We start from the raw sequence: 23,725 nt of genomic DNA on the forward strand, positions 1-23,725 counted from the left end.
CATCCCCAACATTTTATTGATGAGGAAACAGGCCTCAGAGACAGTTAGTAGGTTGGTCATACAATTATAGTAAATGTTGCCAGGGGGGGGGAAGGGGGACCCCTTCAACTCAAAATCTGGTATTCTTTCCACTTCATTATTTATATATTGCCTCAACTTAAGAGCCACTGCTTCCAAGTGGATGTTGTCTGTTATTTTAGAGTCTGTTCTGAGAGAAAAAAAATGAAGATCTTTCATTTTATGCCTGTCAGAACATAGATTTCAGTATATGTTTGCACTGATTAAAAAAAAATCTTAAAATTTTATCTAAACTGAATTAACCTGAGATCAGTCGTTGGTTGAACCAAGAGGGGAAGTTGGAACTGCAAGTTAAGATACGATATAGTCTGCAAGATATTTGTATTTAGGAATACTTCCTCTGTAACCATTTCCCCCTTACCGTTTCTGAACTGAATTATTCCACCAAGAGCATATGGAGCAGCCAGGAGGGGAAAACATATATATACATAAGTACCTAAACCCCATTTTTACCTTATCTGAAACTGTTGTTCCAAAGAATTCATGAATTAAAAGCACCAAAGTATGTATGTTTGTATGTTCTCTTACTCCTAGATGTCCAGTAATTGTTAAATAGCATCATGTATCTTATTTGTGCCAGGTCCTGCAGATACAAATATAACTGGGACAGTCCCTGCCCTCAAAAAGCTTACATTCTCTTAATTATTCACCACTGGGGCTAAGAAGCTTACATTTCCTAGTCTGGGGGGCGGGGAGGCGGGGAGAGAAGTGGAGGACGGTGTCTCACATTAGTAAATTCAAGGTATATACAAAATTACTTCAGGAGACACTATCAAGTAGGGAAATTAAGAAAATCTCTCTTGAAGGAAGTGGATCCTAGGTGACCCTTGACTGTTTATGACTAGAGGTGAGAAAGAGCATGACAGATATGTTGCATGAGGAGAGTCGACCTTTGCAAAGGCACAAAAGTAGGAATGGAAATATTTGCGTGGGAAATAGCAAGTGAGCCAGTTTGGCTGGAAGGTAGAGGATTCTGAGGGCTGTAATTGCCAGACAAATAGGGTTTGTATTTTTTCCAGAAAAAAAAAATGATGTTTCATCTCTCAGAATGTCAAAAAATCACAAATGCTAATATTTTAAATGGAATATGTGTGTATATATACCGAAATCAAATGACATTCTTTTGTAGCTTTTTTTTTTAAGATTTGTGAAGTAATTTTGTGTATTATAAAACAAGAAAGTAATTGGAACATTTGATGTATACATATTTAATGGGCTTATTGGCCAGTCAAGCCTGTGTTCTCTGAACTCTTGAGGTCATACAGGGATATTAATAGCATCCCATTAGTACTTGCACAAAAGCTCTTTTAGACCAAGCTGACAGGCCATCCTTTTTATTGCACGTTTTGAAAGGTATCATGATAGAATTGAGCAGCAGTGGCTTGGGAAGCTCGTTGCTCTCTAAATTGATTTCTTGGTTTTCTGGCCTTCCCTTTTGGGGTTCTTAAAATAGCAGCAGCAATTTTAGGAAATTCAGATTTTTAAGTATTTAAAGGATTTAACATATGATGCATTTCTTGCATACATCACTGATACTTTGCTGTGACAGAAACACATATGTACCAAGTATATAAGGTTCAGCACAGTTCCCTTTATTCTCTCAACTCCTTGAAAGACATATTCAGGCCTCTCTCTTTATTACTGGTTGCAAAGACTGCATGGCTATAGTTGCATGTGTTGTAGAGGGATTCTTGTTCAGGTATGGGTGGGTCCTGGTGACCTCTAAAGTTCCTTTCTCAACTCTTTGATTATTGGATTTTATAGAAATACAGATTTAGAGGTTGAAGGGACCTTAAAGATTACCTAGTCCAACCCCCCCCATCCTTTTATAGAAAAAGAACTGAACCCCACAGAAGGATAGGGACTTGCCTAAGGTCACACAGAGAAATAATGGCACAGCTACGGTTACAACTCAGGTCCTCTAACTCCAAATTCATCGCTCTTTGACCACACGACACTACCTATTTTTTTTATTGTATTTTGAAAAATGTATTTATTATGCTTATTAACTGACTCTTATTTCCCACTTAACAGATGTGGAAATGGAGGGTACAGAAAGGTTTTAAAGGTCAGGGGTTGGTAATATGTCTAGTAAAGGCTTGGCAGAAGTAGTATGGTCCTTTGGAAAAAGTACTGGATTTGAAGTCAAAGTACTTGGGTTCGAATTCTTACTATCATTCAATAGGCAAGTCACTTAATGTCTCTGGGGCCTCAGATTACTTATCTGTAAAATAAAAGTGTTGGACTAGATGGCTTCTAAGGTCCCTTAGCTCTAAATCTGTGGTTCCTCTTGTTCCTTATAATACCAACCCATCTTAATCTTCAGTACTTCTTTGACCTTGCAAGTCCATCATGTTCATTCAGCCATAGCTTTTTAAAAATGAGGTTGAGGTTCTTCTCTACTTCTTCACCCAGTTTCTTTTTATTAAGAGTTTTTTGGCAGAAAAGTAAGAAGGATAAAGGGGAAATGAGTGCATTGAGCTCCTCAGTTTGGGTAAGGAGAAAAGGTTCTTTCTGTCAGAAAGAGGAGGGTCAGCAACCAAATACATATATTTAGTAATTTTAGATCTGATGTCTATCTCCCTACTACCTTTCTAGTCTTCTTATACCTTAATCCCTGCCAGTACTGTCCAGTCCAGTGACACTGGCCTCCTGGCTGTTCCACAAACAAGACATTCCATCTCTCCACTCTGGGCCTTCTCTGTGGCTGTCCTCCATGTCTAGATTCCCTCCTCAACTTCACTTATTGACTTCCTTGGCTTCCTTTAAGTCCTAACTAAAATCCTGTCTTTTACAATCCCTCTTAATTTTAGCATTTTTTCTCTGTTAATTATTTCCTACTTATCCTGTATATAGCTTACTTTGTATGTATTTGTTTGCATGTTGTCTCCCATTAGATTGGAAACTCCTTAAGGGAAAGCACTGTCTTTCGCCTGTTTTTGTGTCTTCTGTGCTTAGCCCAGTGCTTGGCAAATGGTAGGCGTCTAGTAAAAGTTTATTGATATCGCTATACTGAGAGAGATTCAAGAGCATCTCCCAACTCAGTCACTTACTTATCTATGTTACTTTGAAAGGTGAGAGAAAATAGGTAGACAGGATCCCTCTCAATTACTTGTTTATCCATGTTACTTTGAAAGACAAGAAAATAGGTGGATAGAGTCCCTCTTTTATTTGTAATAGTAACTGTACTTAACCACCACTTCACTCCCTCAATAGGCAAGGGAGCCTAAAGAGAACTACTGTCTAGTGGTAGACAAGCTTAGGAAAGTAGGAGGCCCTCAAAGACCCGAGTATTACAACCTGACTTTGGTTAGGTATCAAAATGCCCCAAATACCTGATTCAGGTTGGGCCTAGAAGACTTCTTGTTTCTCCGTGCCTGGTTCTCAAACATAAAAAACCAGGCCTCGTGACTTAGCTGAAATCATTTTCAATTATGGCTCAAAGGAGTTGCCGGTAACAGAAAACAAAACTCCCTTGGGCCACTAGGGCAAAAGGACATTAATGGACATCTTTGTATGTCTTGCACAAGTTACAGTCGTAATTCAAAACCTCATACTCCTCCTGGATTTATTCTTCAGTGATGCCACCAAAGTTAGGTTGCTTTAGAGGAAAACTTGTATTAATAATTTGATGTGACTGATAAGCAGCCCCACATTCTTGTAAAGGTATTGGCTGCCGCTACTTCTACTGATGTGGGGCAGCATGGGTAAAGATGTTTGTGAAGGGTTTTAGAGGCATGTTTTATAGAAAAGGCTGAGGCCAACTCTAGAGCTATCCAGACAAGTCAAGGTGTTGAGGATCTGAGTTTCAAGGTTCCCTAGAGACCAGGGAGTCAAGTGACCTGGGTTACCTTTCCTGGCCTGCCATTAATGGCCTTTTGTATTTATTTGCAAATCATTTCCCCTTCCTGCATCTTGGTGTTTCCTCATCTATAAAATGGGAGTGGAGTTGGACTAGCTAAGACCCTTCTAACTCTGTACTTGTAGGAGTCGTGGAAAGGAACGATACTTGATAGTTTGTCAGCTTTGCATTCACGTCACCACATTTCTACTTCTCACTCATGGTTCTCTTTAGGAGGTCCTCCTACAGCGGACAACTCTGGAATGCAGAGGCCCCAGACAAAAGCAGGCCTGCTCATTCAGCTCTTAGTAGCAGCGGTGATGGGACTGAAAGACTTTGTCCTACAGTGTTTTTTCCCCTCGGTCTCTGAGTTCTTAAAATGACCTTGGTTCCCAAGATGGTTTTCTGTTTTTTGGCTTTGGTTTTTGGGAGCATTCCAAGAAGTTCTGTGTCTTTTTTTTTTTTAAGTGCCTGTAGCTCTCAAGCTTGAAAAATCCATTTGATTTGTCCAGATGCCAAGCAGAGAATCTTAAGACAGAATCAATACCCGAATACCGAATGACTTCATTTGTGAAGAAATGAAATGTTAGCTTTAAAATGCCCAGACCTCACTGTGGCAGATGTTTGAACAGCAAGGTTCAGTTCTGTTCATCACACTGGTCACAGGCTAGCTGTTGTCAGGGGTTCAGTACTTGTCCTCAAAACACCAGGATGCACCCAGTCATCACTGGTGATTTAATTTAACACATCTGAAGACAAGAGATGTGTGCCGTTTAATTATAGGCTCAGCAAATCCGCTGGTACCAATTAAAACAAGCTTTACTCGGACAAGATAGGTACCTGTTGACATGTGGCTGAAAATAATCTTGGTTTATTGGAAGGAACAGAGTAAATAACAATCCCTAGCTTTATTTGTGTGTTTGTTTTTGGAATCAATTGTGCAGCCCTGAGAAACAACATAGACGTAATGGGGGAACTGTTCCACCCTGTTTTGGGAGCACAATGGCGCTTTCACTTCATTTCCTGAAAAATCAAGCCGATAGAATCCTCCCACATTTTCCGTGTGGTCAGAGGGGTTCTGAAGAAGGTAAAAAAATTATGCCGCTGAATCCAGACCACCCACCCTACAAAGGAAGGCTATATGTAATTATATTCATTGTAAAGAAGCTAAAAGGACAGTCTGAATCGGGGCCATCTCATTGCGTATGAGGAGACTTACAGTGCCTGAAGGCCATTTCTTTTACCTCAATAATGCTCTGAACTCTGTTGTTATTGTTGTTGTTGTTGTTGTTGTTGTTGTTGTTGTTGAGATCTGCCCTGTGAACCGTATTGTCCATGAGGTTTTCTTAGCAAAGATGGTGGAGTGATTTGCCATTTCCTTCTCCAGTGGATTAAGGCAAACAGAGGTTAAGTGACTTGCTGGGGTCACATAGCTAGCAAGTGTCTGAGTCTGGATTTGAACTCAGGTCTACCTGACTCCAAGACCTGCTTCCTCTACTGCCTCCTCCCTAGCTTAATCCACTCATTCATCTAACACCTAGTGTAACACTCTAGAAAATCCTGCCTGCCCTTAAGTAGTTTATATTCTACAGTATGTACTCAGAGAAGTAAAATCTAGGTAATCTGAGAAGACAAGTTCAAAGTGATCAGGAAAACCTTCCTATCAGAGGTTGTCCCTCCACCTTTCCCTGGAAGAAAAAATAAGGCTTCTACCAGACAGAGAGATGTGACCTTGGGCAAGTCTCTTAAACTCCTCTGGGCCTCAGTTTCTGCATTTGTTAAAGATGGAATTGAACTAGATGGCCTCCAAAGGTCGTTTTCCAGCAGTAGAAGTAGATCTGTGGTCTATGTGTTCGTGTGTGTGATATGTGCATATATACTGAATTGCATCTGCCATTAAGTATTTAATGGTTCATATTCTGGAACTGAAAACAAGCTTTTCAACAAGAAAGCACTTAACTATCTTGAAGAAGCTAGAAGTCACTGTCTTAGTGGTAACTTCCCTAACTGATTTGCCTAATGATCTAGGCTGCTTTTAAGCACTTCCTGGAGAGTTTGCTTTGTCCACTGGCAAAGGAGTGATGAAATGAGGCCCTCATAGAAAATGGGAGTTTTTCTTTGGAGGAGATTCATAGTGCCTAGAGTCACTTGGAAGGGTAAGCCAAGTATAAATGTTAAGCAATGGTGTTGCTGTAGTATTTGAACTACTACTATAGTTTGCAGGCTCTGTTCCTTTTTTTTTTTTTTGAATGGGGTACTTTGTCTTTATTCAGCAAATAACAGTGCCTCTCCTGCTCCCCAAGATCTCTTGGGAGTGGCTTGTGGACAGCAGCTTGACCATCAGTCTCGTGTGCCATTTTCTTTCAGCCATTAAGATTATAATGTATTGTTCAGCTGGGCCAGATGGTTAGAATTCATCAGGGACAGTTAGGTGTTTTCTTACTATCTCTTTAGTCTTAGGTAACTATGTAATAAGGGCTTAATAAATGTCTTGTTGAGTGGACTTCCTGTTAGCCATTTTTGTCATCAGCAAAAAAAGAAAGTAAGAATTGAGCAGTTCTACTTTACCAGTTGTCAGACAGTGTTCCTATCTTTTTTTTTTTAAACCTATCTTGTTTCTTCTGAATATGGGATTGCTGTCCAGAGCCATCAATTTTCAGTGAGGCCTATGAGGTAAAATATATGTTCATGCATTAAGGTCTTCAGGTCTTCTTGGATAAACTGAGCACAGCCATATTGCAGCCTTTAGATTTTATAACCAGTTCCTTTTTTTGTTTTTGCATTTTGTCCCTTATGAACTAACAAGTATCTCACATAGTGTCTTTATCGTTGTAGGTATCCTCTATGGTATATAGCTTGCTGGGGGGGAAAAATGGGCAGTTTTTCTGCTTTTGAGGCAGCTGGTGGTGCAGTGGATAGGGCTATGGAAGACCTGGGTTCAAATCCAGCCTCAGATACTTCTTAGCCATGTGATCCTGGGCAAGTCACTTAACCTTTGTTTGCCTCAGTCCTTCATCTGTAAAATGGGGATCATAATAGCTCCCACCTCCCAGGGTTGTTGTGAGGATCAAATAAAATAATAATTGTAAAGCACTTAGAACAGTGCCTGGCACATAGTAAGCACCATATACAAGCTATTAGCATTATTATTATTCCCTGGCCTTTTTATAGTAACTCTTTTTGATTAGGTTTGCTAGACGTCAAGCAAGCACATTCTTACCAACCTTTGTTAGACTCCCTAAATTTTCAGCTGTTGTCCAGAGATCAAATGTCCCATTCTCAGACACCACCTTCTTAGCCAGCTGCTTACTTCCTAAAGCAGTTTTCTGTTCTGTATACTTTGATTTGAGTGAGCAGTGGAGAGGAAAAGACAGCCCAGACTATGTTCTTGAGTTTCTGGCCCACGATCTTGTAAGCTCTTTTTTTCTATCAGTATCACCAGAAATTGGGAATTGTCCTGTTTTGACAAGCCTTGGAAAGTTCCCTGTTTACATCTTGGGTTACATGCCCTGGAGAAAAGAGGCCTCTCTATTGTAGTTTTCAGGTCTGAAAACAAAGACTTCAGTCACCCCTGATGAGGGCCCTCAGCTTCTTCCTCTAACTACTGGATAATCCCTCACTTGATATTTTCGGTGACTGTACCTTGGAGAATGAAGAATTTCTCCCTCTTCGGGAAGAGATTGCCATTTGTTTTTTGCCTTCAAGGGTACAGTTGTCCTGAATACCTTCCTCTATCAGACAACATCCTTCCACTCTCCAACTTGCTTATTTTTTTCCTTTTGAAGTCCCACTGGGGATTTTAGTTTGTTTCTAGTAAAACTGATTTTCAATGTAAGCAAACCTTCCAAATCCTATTCCACATAGCTTGTATTCTTGTTGTGGGTTCAGTCATGTCCCATTCTTGGTGATCCCATTTGGGGTTTTCTTCTCAAAGATACTCAAAGAGTGGTTTGCCATTGAGGAAACTGAGGCAAACAGAGTGAAGTGACTTTCCCAAGGTCACACAGCTAGTAAGTGTCTGAGGCCGGATTTGAACTCAGGAAAATAAGTCTTCCTGACTCAGTTGCCACCTAGCTGCCGAGCCTTATATTCAGTTTATCTCAATTTCTGGTTTATCATAGAACGTAGAGGCATCTAGGCATTTAGGTGGTGCAGTGGATAACAACAGTGAAACCTGTCAGGAAGACCTGAGTTCAAGTTCAACCTCAGACACTTAATTCCCTTTGTGACTGAGCAACTCTCTGTCTGCCTCTCTGCCTTTACCCATCTATAAATTGGGTTTCCTACCTCCCTAGGTGGTTGTAATGATCAAATGAGATATATTAATAAAGCACTTTGCAAACCATAAACAGTGTATAGATGCTATAGCTGTCTTTACTACTACCACCACTGCTACCACCACTACCACCTACACTACTAAAATATTAGCACTGACACCTAGTCCAACTCATATTTTAAGTGGAGGAAACTGAGACCCGGAGAAGTCAAATAATGGACCCAAGCTAGCTAGGGACAGAACTGGGTCAAGAATTCATGTCTTCTGATTCTCAGACTCTCTATGTTCCACCTAGTACACCCCAATGCCTCTTTAAAAAAAAAAACATCATCATCTTTGGTCATACAACCACGTTATTAGTTCTGGCTACTCCTTTACAGCATAGATGCCAAACCAGAGGGAGATCAGAGAGCAAAAATCAGCTACCTGGTGGCCTCTTGAAATTTTAAGTACTTTAATAAATTAATTAATTTTTTTAAAAGAAGAAATTTTAAGTTCTTCTAAGACGCGAGTTCAAACACCGTCTTTGACATCTGCTGGCTGTGTGACCCTTGCCGAGTCCCTTAACCTCTCAGTGCCCTAGGCAACTCAAGGGCTCCTAAGTTACAGTCCAAGCTGCATTAGCCAAGGGAATCCTCTCACTGGGGAGCTCTCCCTACACTGGTGAAATCACAGATATAGACTACTGTGCACTATTGTGTTAAAGACATATCAGGAGAGATGTAGAAGGGAGTAAGATCTTGCCTCTTCCTGATCCCCTGTAATAACCCAGTGCCTTCCTTCTGTTGACTGTCTCCAGTTTATCCTGTAAATGTCTTTCTTTATACATAGTCGTTTTCCTAATGGTTCCCCCTTAGACTTTGAACTTCTTGAGAGGAAAGACTGGCTTTTGCCCTTCTTTATATCGCTAGCACAAGTAATAGACACTAAATAAAGTGCTGTTAACTGTTGACTGGTAGGGATAAGATCAGCAAAAATTAAAAAAAAAACCCACCGTAATATGAGATAGAAGATAGTGGAGTCAGGGTGTTGGAAGTGTGCTGCATGTCCTGGAGCTGCACATTCCCCCATGTCGGGGTCTGGAGTGTAGTGTCTGGTGAGCCGCGGTGTCATCATCTGTGAAATAGTGATAAGATCTCCAGCACCTGCCTCGCAGGCTAGTTGGGATGTCAGTTAAGGTCATGTTCATAAAGTGTTTGCAAACCTTAAAGCATTTATTTAAAAGTGTCAGCTGTTATTGTTATTGTTACTTATGGACTGATGGGCTGTTTTTGTTTTTGTTTTGTGCTTTTTAGTTAGTAACGGGAGTATGGGAAGGAGAATACAATTTCTTCTGTCAAGACACTCGTAGTGGAGGAGAAGCAGATTTGAAGGTAATTTATCATTTTGTTGTTGTCTTTAGCCTTTTAATGCTTTGAAACTCCATTCACATCCCACCTTCATCAGGAGACCTTCCCTGGCCCTTCCCTACCCATCCCACTCTGTACTTCCCATGCTGGTGCCTTCCTTCTGAAATTACCTCCATTTACTCTGTAAATATCTTGTGTGGACATTTTTTTTTAAAAGTCTGCGTTTTAGAATGTGAGCTCCTTTTAGTACAGGGACTGTTTTCTTATCTTTGTTTGTACCCCCAGGGCTTAAGCACTTATTGATGTTAAGTCTTTTGGGTTTTTTTAGGCAATTGGGGTTAAGTGACTTGCCCAGGGTCACACAAGTAGTAAGTGTCGAGTGTTTGGTCTAAGGCTGGATTTGAACTCAGGTCCTCCTGACTTCAGGACTGGTGCTCTATCCACTGCACCACCTAGCCGCCCCCCCCTTTTTTTTTTTTTACAGTTATGTCCAGCCCTTTTTTGAGAGAGTCTGACTCTTCATGACCCCTTTTGGGATTTTCATGGCAAAGATACTAGAGTGATTTGCCCTTTCCTTCCCCAGCTAGCAGATAGAGAGAGCTGACCTTAGAGTCAAGACTACTGTCTGTGAGATCCTTGGCAAGTCTCTAAACTCTGTAGTGTCCTGGGCAGCTCTCTAGGACTCTGAAGTCATGGACCAACCTGCATTAGGCAAAGGAATTTCTTCCCTGAGAAGAATTCCCTACACTGGTAAAATCATAGGTGTGGACTATTGAGCACCTACTGCATAAAGAGAGTTGTGAATAGGATCCAGGGCCTGCCCTCAAGGAGCTTATGATCTTAGTAAGGACGAGACAAGTGGAAATAACCTTGTGATGTAAGGTGGAATGTGCTGGGTCCGTGGATGTCTGAGGCTTTAGGGAAGAGACGGCATTTGAACTGAGTTTGGGTTTGATTTTATTTTTTATATTCTCTCTCTCGGCTCCTAGTTACTGTTTAATTTTTTTCTGTGTATCTCTTTGGCCTAGCACAGTCTCTGGTACACAGTAGACACGTAATGAATGCTTATTGATTCAAAGACGAGCTAGACTGGCAGAGGTCAGGGCGGAGAGGGAGACATTCAAAACAGAGAAATCTGCTAGAAAGTTAAGTTGGGATCGAGTTGTGGGAGGCCTTAAATGCTAGTCAGCAGACCTGGGACTTTATCTGCTGATCGTTGAGGTGCACTCCCTCTCCTCTTAAAAGAAGTCAGTTCCGAGTTCCAAGTGTTTAGTCGGTGCCTTTGTTCTCTGTTTGATACCTCTTCTTCTATGAACTTCTGAAACGGAAGATCGGGCCTCCTTTTTTCTCTGCCTCACTTCATTCACTGAAATCAAATAAGCCTTTTTTTGTGCTGATTAATCCCAGTGCTTTCAAAGAGAATCCAAAGACCTGTACTTTTCGGTTATTAATGAGTGCTGGTGGCCCTATTTAAATATCTTTCTCATTGTCATTTCTTGCTTTTCCTGCTGTTCACTTAAAGTTATAATTCACACTGGAGAACTTACTTTGTGGCTAGAACTTGAGGTCTAGGAATGATTTCACCTCTTCAAAATCACTGAAGGCTATTTGGTCCAACCCCATACCAGAATGCAGGAATTCCCCTCCTCTCCTACAGAATAATAATTCTAATTCAACATCTGCTTGAATACTCTGAGGGACAGGGAATTCACTACCATGTAAGGCAAAACGGTGTACTTTTGGGATTGCTCAAATGATTCTAACTTTTTTTTTGATTGTTCATCTACTGAGTCTACCACTGTTTCTAACTTTTGCTCATCGGTCCTCTGCCTGTCCCCTAGAGCCACAAAGGAAAGTCTAATTTTAATACCTCTTCCATACAGTCACTTTTTCTAAGGTATTTGAAGATTGTGATCATATCTTATTAATCCCTAAGTCTTCTTTTCTCCAGGTTAACTGCCCGATTTCCTTCAAGGATTCCTGTGACATCTTGTTCATTTTCTTCCAGACATACTTAGATTTGCTAATGTATCCAGCAGAGCACAGCAGTTCTCAAGCATTGTAGTCTTGGGACACCTTTCTACTCTTAAATTATTGAGGATCCCAAAAAGCTTTTATTTATGTGGATTACATCAATATTTGCAATATTAGAAATTGAAACCTAATTTCAAAATATATTGATTCATTAAAAAATTCATTTTAAAATGAAAAATCACTATTTTCTAAGACAAAAAAACGTAGTGAGAAGAGTAGCATTGTTTTACATATTTTTTGCAAATTTCTTTAATGCCTGGCATAATAGGAAACAGCTGGATTCTCATCAGCTTTTGCATTCAGCCTATTGCGACATTGTTTTGGTTGAAGTATATGAAGGCAATCTGGCCTCCCGCAGATATATGTTTGGAAAAAAGGAGGAATATTTTAGTGGTCAAATAATCTTATTATTATGAAAATAATTTTGATCTTGTAGACTTCCTGAAAGGGTCTTAGAAACCACCGCCACCCCTCCTTCAGGAGTCTGCAGACTATGCTTTGAGGACCACTGATGTAGTGAAAAGAGTGCCAGATTTGCCATCAGAGGACCTGGGTTCAAATCCCAAGTCTGCCACTTGTAGATTACCTATGTGATGTTAAGTGAATCAGTACTCCTCTCTGCGCCTCAAGTTCCTGTGGAATGAGGGGGTCGGTCTGGGTGCCCTCTGAGGTCCCTTCCTCTGTGACCCTATCTATGATCTTTACCCAGAGCAGAGTTGTCCTCTGGAACCATCAGCTTCTTTGTTCTGGGCATTAGGCTTTTAAAGCAACTTGAGGGCTTGTTGGTTGGTTTGTTTTGTTTTCTTTTTGGCAGCTATGTCATACTTTGTTGGTGGTTAACTCTCTTTCACATGAATATCTATTGAGTCTTGTCACCTTGCTCTTGTAATTCTTCAGTTGTTCCCTTCCCCTGAACCCTCCAGTACAGGGCTTTAAGGCCGCAGTGGGATGTACTGAACTCCTTTGTGTCTTTCTTAGATGTTAACAGACACTCTGTGTGACTCTTTTGAGGACTAAAAAGAAATTCAGAGTGTTCCAAAAGTCTAGTGCCGTTTTAAGTTAAAAATTTGAAGCGAAAAGTAAGCTAAGAAATTAGCTAAGAAACTCGGGGTATCCCAAAAGTCATAAGTTTTAACTTAAAACCACATGATGACCTGTGGAACACCCTGTATGTCCGCAACAGGACAGCTTTGGAAAGACATACCGGTAACCAGGCTTTAATCCTCTTTCTTCCTTTTCCGTCCTTTTTTTATCCTAGAGGCAACTAGGTGATACAGTGATTAGAGCACTGCAGCTGGGGTCAGGAAGTTTTGTCGTTGTTTGATCATTTTCAGTCATATGTGGCTCTTCATGATCCCATTTGAGGTTTTCTTGGCAAAGATAATGGAGTGATTTGTCATTTCCTTCTCCAACTCATTTTACGGATAAGGAAATGAGGTGAACAGGATTAAGTGACTTTCCCAGAGTAACATAGCTAGTAAGTGTCTGAGTCCAGGCCCAGTACTCTATCCACTGCGTAGAATCTCAGAGTCAGGTAGACCTGAATTCAAATCCAGCCTCAGACAGTTGCTAGTTGTGTTACCTTGGGCAAGTCACTTAACCTCTACCCGCCTTAGTTTCTTCGTCTGTAAAATGGGGATAATAATAACACCTACCTCTCCAGGGTAGTTGTGAGGACCAAATGAGTTAATGTTTGTAAAGTACTTTACAAACCTCAAAGCCCTATATAAATGAAGTTTGTTTATTATGAGTATTGTAATTGTTATTCCCCTTAGATCATCCGGGTCCTCTGGTGGTACTACTTCTCCAAACTCATTGAGTTTATGGACACCTTCTTCTTTATTTTGCGAAAGAACAACCATCAGATCACCGTCCTGCATGTGTACCACCACGCCTCCATGCTGAATATTTGGTGGTTTGTCATGAACTGGGTGCCCTGTGGTCACTGTGAGTATCATTCAGACTGAAGTGACTTTATCAGATGCACGTGCAGAGATGGCAGCTGGAATCTTGGGGCACTCAGTGAGTGGGGACTATCTCTGCCTGTTTAAAATGCTGTGACTCAAGAATTTGGACTTTGTTGTCTTACCTGTATAGTGCAGGCTTGGGTAGGCCCAGGGAGAGATGATGATATTGGAATCTACTCTTTTTTTTTTTCTTTCTTAAAATATCCGGTGCTAAGTAGCCTAATGGGATGATTAGGAGAAGTACCCAGTGATATTTCAAGAGACTGGGGCACCAGTGACACCGGGAGCCCCTGAGAGGTCCAGTCTTACTGTAAGTCAGCCAACTAGCTATGTAGCTGCTGTCTGGGGATCCCCTGACCTACCTCTCCTCCCAGATTTTTTTTCCCTTTCCGCATCTGGTTAAGCCCCTCAAACCTTCTTTAACATGATTTCATGGATTTTCTTTCCCTCCTGAACTGTGTTTGGGTCTTTCTTAAAGGGGTAGACCAAGCAGCACAGTAGAAAGACCACTAGATTTTAAATTACAGGACCTGAATTCAAGCCCTGTACTTTTTACACCATTAAATCCAAGGTCATATGAGCCTAAGTCACTGGACCTCAGTTTCTCTATCTGTAAAATAAGGTAATTGGACTAGATGTCCTTCAAGGTCCCTTCCACACCTAAATCTTTGTTCCTGTGAGCTTGAGTCACCTAACTTCCCTGGACCTCAGTTTCCTTATCTGTCAAATGAGAATGTTTAGACTAGACACCCACTGAGGTCACTTCTTTCTCTAAATCTGTGAATCCCTGAGTAGGCCAGGTTGGCTGTAGCATAGTAGGCAGAGCAGTAGACTTGGAGACAAGATGAATTCAAATTCTGTCCCAGGCTTACTAAGTAGTAACCTTAAGCAAGTCACTTAATCTCTACTAGCCTCTTTTTTTTTCTTTATCTGTAAAATGGAATAATAACACCTCACAGAGTTGTCTTGGGGATTAAATGAGATAACGTGTTAAGTGCTTTGCAAACCTTAAAGCCCTATATGTAAATGCTGTTGACATCATCATCATTATTATTACTATTATCATCATCATCATCATATAGTTTTTTTTAAACCCTACTCACATATATTGATGTAATCCATTTGATTTTCCATTAGCATGTGTATAACTTTCATTTCTAACAAAACTTGAAAACTGGAAATGAACTCTCTAAGAAGTGTCTCCTCTGCTTTTAAAGGAGCAGCTTGGGAGCCTTTTGCTGTCATCTTTCATCTGAGAGGGCTTCTGATTTTCACTATTCAAAATGTTACCTTTGAGTTCAACCAGTTATTGTAGCCCAGAATAGCTATTCTTCCTGATAAGAATCTCATCATGCAAAAAGGTTTAACAAATGGCTTCAGTTAAAATGCTTGCCCCACAACCCTCCTGAATTTTGATGGGTACCTTCTGGCCCTTTCAGCCTTGCCAGTTTCTTTAGCATTTCATAGGACCTTAGCCTCAGAGCTTCAAGAAGCTTTAGAGGTCATCCAGGCCCTCCCTCTCTTTTTACAGACAAGGAAACTGAGGCCCAGGAGGTTAAAAGGTTTGCTCTGTCGGGACTAAATACCAGGACTAGGATTGAACTTGGGTCCCCTGACTCCAAATTCATTGCCTTTCCCACTACAGCATACTGTCTCCTTTCCACATTAGAGCTCCTTTGATAGTGCTACCCTTTTATGAACTATGCCTACTAGATTTCAGAGAGATAATGATCATTAATAATGACTTGCATTTCTCCAGCAATTCAGGGTTGGCAAAGCTAGTCCCTGGCAACAGCCACATGGAGTAGGTCACTGAAGGGTTATCCTATTTTTCAGTTAAGGACACTGAGGCTCTGAGAAGTTACCATGATTTACCCATAATCACACTCACATCCATTGAGGATCTAGGGTGAAATTGGAACCCAGGACCCCTGACTCCATGCCCAGAACTCTTTTGACTCTTAACATTACTGCTTGGAGATCAACTCTTGAGTTTATTGTTGCTTCCTCTATACCAAAGCTGACTTTTGCACATAATTTGACTGCTTTAAATTAAATAATAACAATTACACCTAATAGTAATAATACCATCTTGCAGATTTTTCAAAGAAATTCTGTCTGGTATTACATTTGATTCTCTCAGAAACCCAGTGAAGTACAGAGTCTGGCATATATGACTCTTTCCATGTGATGCATAAGGGTACTGAGGCATAATGAGTTTGTGACTTGCCTGGAGTTGGTTTGTGGGTAAGACCTAGACCTCAGCTTGAATTCCCTGGTGTATAGAAGGCCCCATGCTCTTTCCACCAGTTTGATCATACATGTAAAATCTTAGTCCATTTCCTAAGCCAGGGGTGGGGTACCTGCAGCCTTGGGGCACAATTTGTTCTGTGATATTTGGATTCAGTCAAGGGGCCACCGTTGAGTTCCTAGAGGGCTGCATGTGGCCTCGAGGCCGAAGGTTCCTCACCTCTGTCACCTAAGCTTTGTAACTTAATTGCTTGTGGGCAAGTTGATGAGCCTCCCTCTCTAGGCCTCAGTTTCCTCATCTTTAAAGTGAAGAGGTCAGACTAGCTGATCTTGGAGGCATCTTACTTGATGACCCTGCAGAGTAGCAGTAAGCATCTGTTAGCTATCTTTTCTCACATCCTGGAGATACAGCTTAAAACTGTGTGGGAAATAGTTAGGCATGAAGGCCCTGGGTCACAGTATGTGTCCCCCATTTGAGGGCATGGAGCCAGAGAATTGGCCTTAGGCCCTTGGATCAGGTGAACCCTGCCTTTGCAGCCCATCCCAGCTGCTGCAGCCTGGCCAAGGAGAAATTGAGTTCTTATTCGTGACGTGTTTACACTGAGATGGTTGACAAGGCACTTGCTTAGGAGTGAATGATAGATTTACTCCCTTTTCAAGATACAACAAGGAGCTGTTTTCTGTTGTTGTGTTTTTAAAGTTTTCCTAGCTTTGTGAACATTTTAACCAGTGATGTAGAAAACCATGATGACATGTCCTTCTCTTTTCTCTCCCTCCAATCTCTACAGCTTACTTTGGTGCCACCCTTAACAGCTTTATTCATGTCCTCATGTATTCTTACTACGGTCTGTCTGCCATTCCATCCATGCGCCCGTATTTGTGGTGGAAGAAGTACATTACTCAGGGACAGCTGGTGAGTGATATTGGCCTTTTCTTCTGGATATGCTATCAGGTAAAAGTTAATTACCTCTGAAAGGCAGTCAGGCTAGATGTCTTGCTGTTCTTTTTCTGTGCTGTGATGCATGTGGGGTGTGTGTACGTGGGTGTCTTTACACCTTATGCCAAAATCCAAGGTGTGGAGAACTCTGGGCTTCCGCTTCCTCCTCTGTAAAATGAGGGAGTTGGACTCCCTGACCTCTTAAAATCCCTCCCAGCTCTAAATGCCTGACCCTTATCTAAGTTCCATGCCTGTTCAGAGAATGAAGGAAGGTCCAAATTTCAAAACATTTCTTGTGAGTCAGACAGCTGAGAAGTGTATGCTCAGCAAAAAGCAGGAGAGCTGTATGTCTTCAATCAGCAGACTTTTTTGGAGGGCCTCATTATATGCAAGGGTGTGATGTTGAGCATAGCAGCCCTTTGTGGAAAGGCTGAGCCTGCTGCCAGTTGATAACATAATAAAACCCACCATGCTCCTGGTTGAGCTCAGTTACTGCTTCTTACCTTACCTTCCCCACAGAATTTCCCAGTGATCATCATCGTCCCGGGCTCCTTAGATTCCCCATTAAATTGATGGCAGCTGCATTATTGCAGTGGTTTGTGAGTAGATCTCACTCTCTGGGGCTAGCTGTGTGATACCTGTGGGGGTTAGACATCTGAGAGTCTGAGTGTTTCTGTAAGGAGCCAGGAGAGGAGAGGTATGTAACCTGTCTGAATTCTCACGTAGTCTTAAGCCCTTTTCCCCATCTGGGTGCAGTGTACCTTCTCAGGCTTATCGTGCTTGACACCACTCCTCAACCACTCTCCATTCCAGCAAATGTACCTGTTCATTCTTTCCCATACCTGACATTCCATCTTTTATCTCCTTGCCCTTGCCTGTACTTTCCTATGACTGAAGTGTACTCCTTCTTTGGGATCCTAGCCTCCTTCAGAGTTCAACTTGAGGGCCACCTCTGTCCTAATATGAGTTCTTTCCTAATCCCTCTAGCTATTAGGGTGGGGTGGAAAAGACTTCGTGTTCATTTGTTCTGTTTTAAATTATATTCCTGACCTCAAGTAGCCGGCAGTATAGAAGAGGGAAAACATGCACCATTGACACTATTCATAACATTACCCAAGTGCCCTGGAGGTCAAACAAGAAAAAAATGATAACAATGGACTTTTAAATAAACTGAACTAGTATAGAACTCTCCAGATAGATCTTTGTCATTGTTAAAAGATTCTTCTTAGATAGAATTTTTATTCAGAGTAGGTCTTCATCATAGGCCTCTTTAGTTTCCCAATTCTTTTTTATGGTATATAGTACCTACTGTGTGTTAGGTACTATCTGAAATACAAAGACAAAAAATGGTAACAGCTCCTGCTCTCAAGGACTGAGGAGAAATAACCTGTATGCGAGTAAATACAAAATACGTAAGGGGAAAGCACCTCTGACGTGAAGCCCCCAGCCAACAGTGCCTCTTCCTCTCCCAAATTATTTTGTCTGTATTTTGGATATACTTATGTACATGTTATCTTCCCTGATAGAATGTAAGCTCCTTGAGGGCAAGAATTATATTGATTTTGTCTTGGTATTCTCAGTGCCTGGGACAAAATGGGTTGGTTCTTTATGAATGCTTGTATTTTAGTTGTTTGATAACCTGAAGAGAAAAAATAGACTTATTTGTATGACATCACCCAACAGAACAAACATCAGAACTACTAGCTCTCCAGTTTTCAGAATTCTAATGATCTGTTGGAAACTCAGTTTATTGAGGATCCTCTATTTTGGGAGCAGGAAGGACCTGACCCTAATTTCCTTCTTTTTATTTTCAGGGCTATTCTTAGTGGATTCACTTGTACATTATTTTTTAAAATAATCTTCAGCAAAAACAATCTCTTCTCAAATCTCAAGCAGTGAACTGCACTCCTACACTGTTATTAATTTGACAGAACATGAGCCCTCTGTAGCAGCAATGCACTGTCTCCAACATGTTAATTTTGCTGAGAGCTGCTTCATGTGGTTTGCCTTTGTCTTGTTTATCAGAAGTGGTGCACAGATTTAGCTTAACTTCCCTCCCTGCAAAATCTGTAAACCAGACGGTACCTTATCCCAAAAGAGATATACAAATATGAAAAATAAGCAACATTCTCTTATCTATTTTTCACATTTCCGACCAGAGCACATCAGCCATTGCCAGATCACATTTGTACCCTTCCTCCTTCCCTAAAAGAAAACAAACCCCAACTACCAATATGTACTTATTAATTCAGCAAGCGTTTATTACTCTCCTGCTATAAACGAAGAGTGCTTGCCTTGTGGGGTTGTTGTGAGAATCAAATGAAATTATGTGTTTGTGTGTGTACATACATACATACATACTCACGTACACACACATACATGGAGTGGTGTATGACACACATATGCCTATATATGGTGTGTGGGTGTGTATAGTATGTATACACCACTCTGCAAACCTTCATATAAATGTTAGTTTATTATTTCTACTACTACTGCCTTTATTACTACAGTTATTAGTAGGTGCTAGAGATACACAGATGCAAAATGAAATGCAGCCCCTGCCCTGAAGGAGCTTACATATTCCCCCAAGTCACAAAGCCTTAGAGGGTTTACTCTGCTTGTCAGTACATTTCTTTATATACTATGTTAGAAAGGCTTTCCTTTGGGTTATCTAGAGACCTGTAGAGGCAGTTCTGCTTATGTTATTTTCTACATTATTTTATGATGAAGAGTTAAGATGCTAACCCCTTTCTTTCCATTTCCCAACAGCTCCAGTTTGTGTTGACAATCATTCAGACTAGCTGTGGTGTTGTGTGGCCTTGTGCATTCCCTCTGGGATGGTTGTACTTCCAAATTGGCTACATGATTTCATTGATTACCCTCTTCACAAATTTCTACATTCAGGTAAAATCACTAAAAAAAACCCCAACAACTTTTGTATTTGGTGCAATTTGAGCCTGGTTTGATAGCATATCCAAGATGATTTTAAAGACTCATTTCTCCAATGCCATTTGAATCTAGATGCTTTGTAGGTAGTTCACCTTAGAATCCATAGTAGAAACTTAAAAACAAATTTTCATGAAAGTTATATAAGTGAGCACTCCTTTCTGAAGTACTCCTATAAAGTGATTTCCACCCAAGTCTTATGACCCAGAATCCTCTGTGCTCCCACTCCAGGGCTCACCAATGGTAGATTTCCACATGTTCTCAGTGACTAATAGGAAATGGTCCTTGGTTCTAACCTCTGCTACGTGTGCCCTAATGAAGTCTCAAATCTTGCTCTATGTATGTAATCTTTACCGTGCTCTCATTTAAAGGAAATGATCAAAGGCAATGAGGCAGTCTGATGCAGTGAAGAGAGGGCCAGCCTCATAGTAGGGAAAACCTGGGTCCAAGCCCTGCCTCCGACACACACTAGTTGTGTGTGGAATGCTGGACAGGTCACTTAGGCATCCCAAGCAGCCACCTAAGACTTTTAAGTTGTAGAGCAGGACAGATCTGCCCTGGCAAAAGGAGTTTGCTCATTGTGCATTTCCCATAACAAATCTGTGATACTGCAAGATTCCTTTGACATAGATACCACAGGTATTTTTGGATCAGACCTATGATTTCGTTGATACAGGGAACTTGCAGTAAGGAAAATAGGTTTTACCAATGTAGCTCAGTACCTGCTTTATATGGGCAGTTAGGTGGTACAGGAGATAGAGTACCGGTTCTGAAGTCAGGAAGACTGATCTTCCTAAGTTCAAATGCAGCCTCAGACACTTAATAGTTGTGTGACCCTGGGCAAGTCACTTCACCCTGTTTGCCTTGGTTTCCTCATCTGTCAAATGAGCTGTAGAAGAAAATGGCAAACCACTCTAGTATCTTTGTCATGAAAACCCCAAATGGGGTCATGAAGAGTGGGACATGACTAGAACAACAACCACCACCTGCTTTGTAATTCATAATCTTAGAAAGCTACTTATTGCGCTAAGAAATTATGTGATTATCAATATTTTACAGGTAGGAAAACTGAGGTTCAAAGGATAGGTGACTTGCCCACAGTCACTCATCTTATAGGTGTTAGAGACATATTTTGAAACCCACATCTTCCATAATCCAGACCTCATACCCTCTCTACAACACCCCCCTGCCTACCAATGTGTTCATTTTCTCACTCATCTCGATACTTGAAGGTGGAGCATGATGAGAGGTCTCTTTGTTGGCTAATTTACTTAAGGCCAGGGTGTATTATTAAGATCAGAATTAAGCCTTGACAGAGGGATGAGTATATGAAAGTAGAAGACAGAACTTCAGATTTGGTTATTGACCTCAAAGGTCATTTCACACTACAATTTAAATAGAAAAGAAACCAGCAGCCCTCTCCCAAAAAAAAAAAAAAGAATTTTTATGTCAACGTGTCTAACATTAGGTGGTTTATGCTAGAAGGTAGCCTTACCCACGCTCCTCTTCCCCCATGAGGTCATCTTGGCCACCATATTAAAATCCCCTTTACCCTTGTACTCCTCAGACTTACAACAAGAAGGCATCAGCCCGGAGGAAAGACCACCAGAATGGGTCCATGGCAGCAATGAATGGGCACACAAACAGCTTTTCTTCTCTGGAAAACAATGTGAAACCAAGAAAACAAAGGAAGGATTGAAGACCAAACATTTAGAAACCCCAGACAACAGAATCATCTGATTGTAAGCACAATGTGAGTTGTGCACTGATACTCCTAACAGCTACTGTAACTATTCCTGCCTGCAATAGTGTGATTTATGTAGGACTTAACCAGTGCAAACTAGAAAAATTGTATAAAGATTATTAAAGTAGGCATAAGACTTTTTTTTAACAATTCTGGGCTTTTACTGACCCTGCTCTAGACTGTGGAGGGGAATATTATTATAGTAAATGACACTGCTGTTGCCTTATTAGTCAATATGATAGGTGCTGAATTGTGATTCACAATTTCCAAACACTGTAATCCAGTCTCATTTTTTTTTACTGTAGATCATGCATGTGATTATAAATGTAAATTTGTATGTTGTTTTAGTAGAGATAAACACACATGCCTTAAAAGTTGAACAAAAAAATAACAAAGCAGGGCCCAAAGCTTTTCAGTTTAAAGTTAAAGTTATGTTTTAAGTTTTGTTTTTTGTTTTTTTAATTTGATTTTCTTAACATGTTCCATTTAGCAAGATCAAAGACCACAGTTCATGAGATGAATAACGTCTGAAGCATAATTTTAAGTGGCATGTGCACATTTCAGTGAAATCAGCAATGGCACCTCCGGTTTTGTAATATTGGCTTTCTTTAAGCAGGCCTAGATTCTAATGAAGCAATCAGTTTAACTTTTTAACAGATCGTATTTTTTTATTTTGTGTGCCGCTATTAATGTAAGAAAATAAAAATTAAAATGTGCGCTAGAGCAACCATAACAGGAGATATATATACATATATATCTATGTGTATATATATATGTATGTATATATACATACATATATATATGTGTATGTATATATGTATATATATATATATAGCTTGTCTTTAAGGTTTAAAGAAGAGTGTATGATGGACAAACTGTTTTTAATTTCTCAACTCCAAATTGCTAAGTGGCTTTTATACAAGGGAACAATGCTGGTTTTGTTTCACACATCATGGGTAGGATATACACCTTTCCAAGAAAGACAACTGAGTACTTTTGATGTAACATAGTCCTACAGATGATCTATGATTGGTTGGCAGGGGTCATATTTAGATTGGTTTCTGTACTGCTGTCTGTTCAGATGCAAAGTTTTTTTGTTTTGTTTTGTTTTTTTAATGTGCCTAGATTACTGAAAAGAAAAGAGAGAACACTTTCCCAAATTTGAGTGTTTTTTTTTTAAAGGTAAAATTTAAACAGATAGCTACAGTGGAAGAGAGAACTGGGAAATTTGGAGATGATTGTTTCTTGTAAGTCTTATATATCACCTGTAATTTTTCTGCTTGATATCTAAAGATTTGTTTAAAACTGCTTATTTAAAAAAATGATATACTGCTTACCATAAAATCTTGTCTTACACCCTTGAGTGGCAAAAACAGACAAGAGCTATTGTATATGTCCTTTAAAGTGTTGGAACTTAGCCTATAAATAAATACCTTATTCACTGAGCAGCAATTACATTTAACCACTCATGCAGTATATCTTAGAGAATCATTGATCTAAATGTATAGACTGTTGGTTTGATGTTTATGTAAATATCAGTTTACCATGCTTTAATTTTGCACATCCATATCTTAGGAGAACTAATGAGTTCTCTTATTAGTCTTGTGGGTTTTCTTTACTTGTTTTGAAGAAGTCATGGCATCTGTTTACATTTACCTTATCAAAACTAGAGAGTGTATGTGTGTGTATGTGTATGTCTTCATTCCTAGGTACCAGTTTGCAAAAATCTTTACATATTTCAGTACAGAAGCTATAATACTCAATAGTGCTAAGTGTGCTAGAAATAATCCTTAGCTCATCTGGATATACCCACATTGTTAAACAATGTCAAAGCGTTAATCATTAAAACATTTTTGATTATCTGTGCTTGGGCTCCTTGGTGTTTGTGTGCTTTCAGATTGATGGAGGGTGCCCCATCTTTCCAAACCAGCTGTACTAGTCAGTGGGTGGGTGCCAAGGCCATAAGAGATGCTGGCACCCCCGGAATCTAAAGGACATTTTGGGGGGAGCAGGGCAAGAGTTAAGTCAAAGGAGGGATAGGAGTGCTACACAGGGTGGGCTAGACAATTATAGTGGACAGAGAGGACAGAACTTAGCATCTCCTATTTTGCTTCTGTTTTTCTTGAGAAGGAGAGTGGTCTTTGAACTGGGAAGGCTAATGTGGTTAACAGCGTGTTGAAATCCAAGATAAGTGAGGTACTGCAATAGGTGGAAATTACAAAAAAAGCAGGCTTTGGCTCAATCCAAGGAAGAACTTCCTCACAATTAAGAGTCCAAAGGCAGAACCCACTGCCACAGGGTGG

General features: G+C 40.4%; 1 protein-coding gene across 3 annotated transcripts in view; it reads left to right on the forward strand.

Annotated features, from left to right (window-relative positions):
- The window catches only part of ELOVL5 (ELOVL fatty acid elongase 5), a 92,286-nt gene extending 68,998 nt beyond the window's left edge, over nucleotides 1–23,288 (forward strand). For all 3 annotated transcript variants that reach the window (XM_020993914.2, XM_020993915.2, XM_020993913.2), the window contains 5 exons: nucleotides 9,491–9,568; nucleotides 13,354–13,525; nucleotides 16,584–16,708; nucleotides 19,502–19,636; nucleotides 21,246–23,288. In XM_020993914.2, coding sequence (XP_020849573.1) covers nucleotides 9,491–9,568; nucleotides 13,354–13,525; nucleotides 16,584–16,708; nucleotides 19,502–19,636; nucleotides 21,246–21,377 — 642 coding nt within the window. In that variant the 3' untranslated portion in view covers nucleotides 21,378–23,288. The remainder of the gene's footprint in view (nucleotides 1–9,490; nucleotides 9,569–13,353; nucleotides 13,526–16,583; nucleotides 16,709–19,501; nucleotides 19,637–21,245) is intronic.
- The last annotated feature ends 437 nt before the right edge of the window (nucleotides 23,289–23,725 follow it).

The sequence above is a fragment of the Phascolarctos cinereus genome, unplaced genomic scaffold (genome assembly GCF_003287225.1).
Source record: "Phascolarctos cinereus isolate Bilbo 61053 unplaced genomic scaffold, phaCin_HiC Scaffold_5;HRSCAF=322, whole genome shotgun sequence".
NCBI lineage: Eukaryota > Metazoa > Chordata > Mammalia > Diprotodontia > Phascolarctidae > Phascolarctos > Phascolarctos cinereus.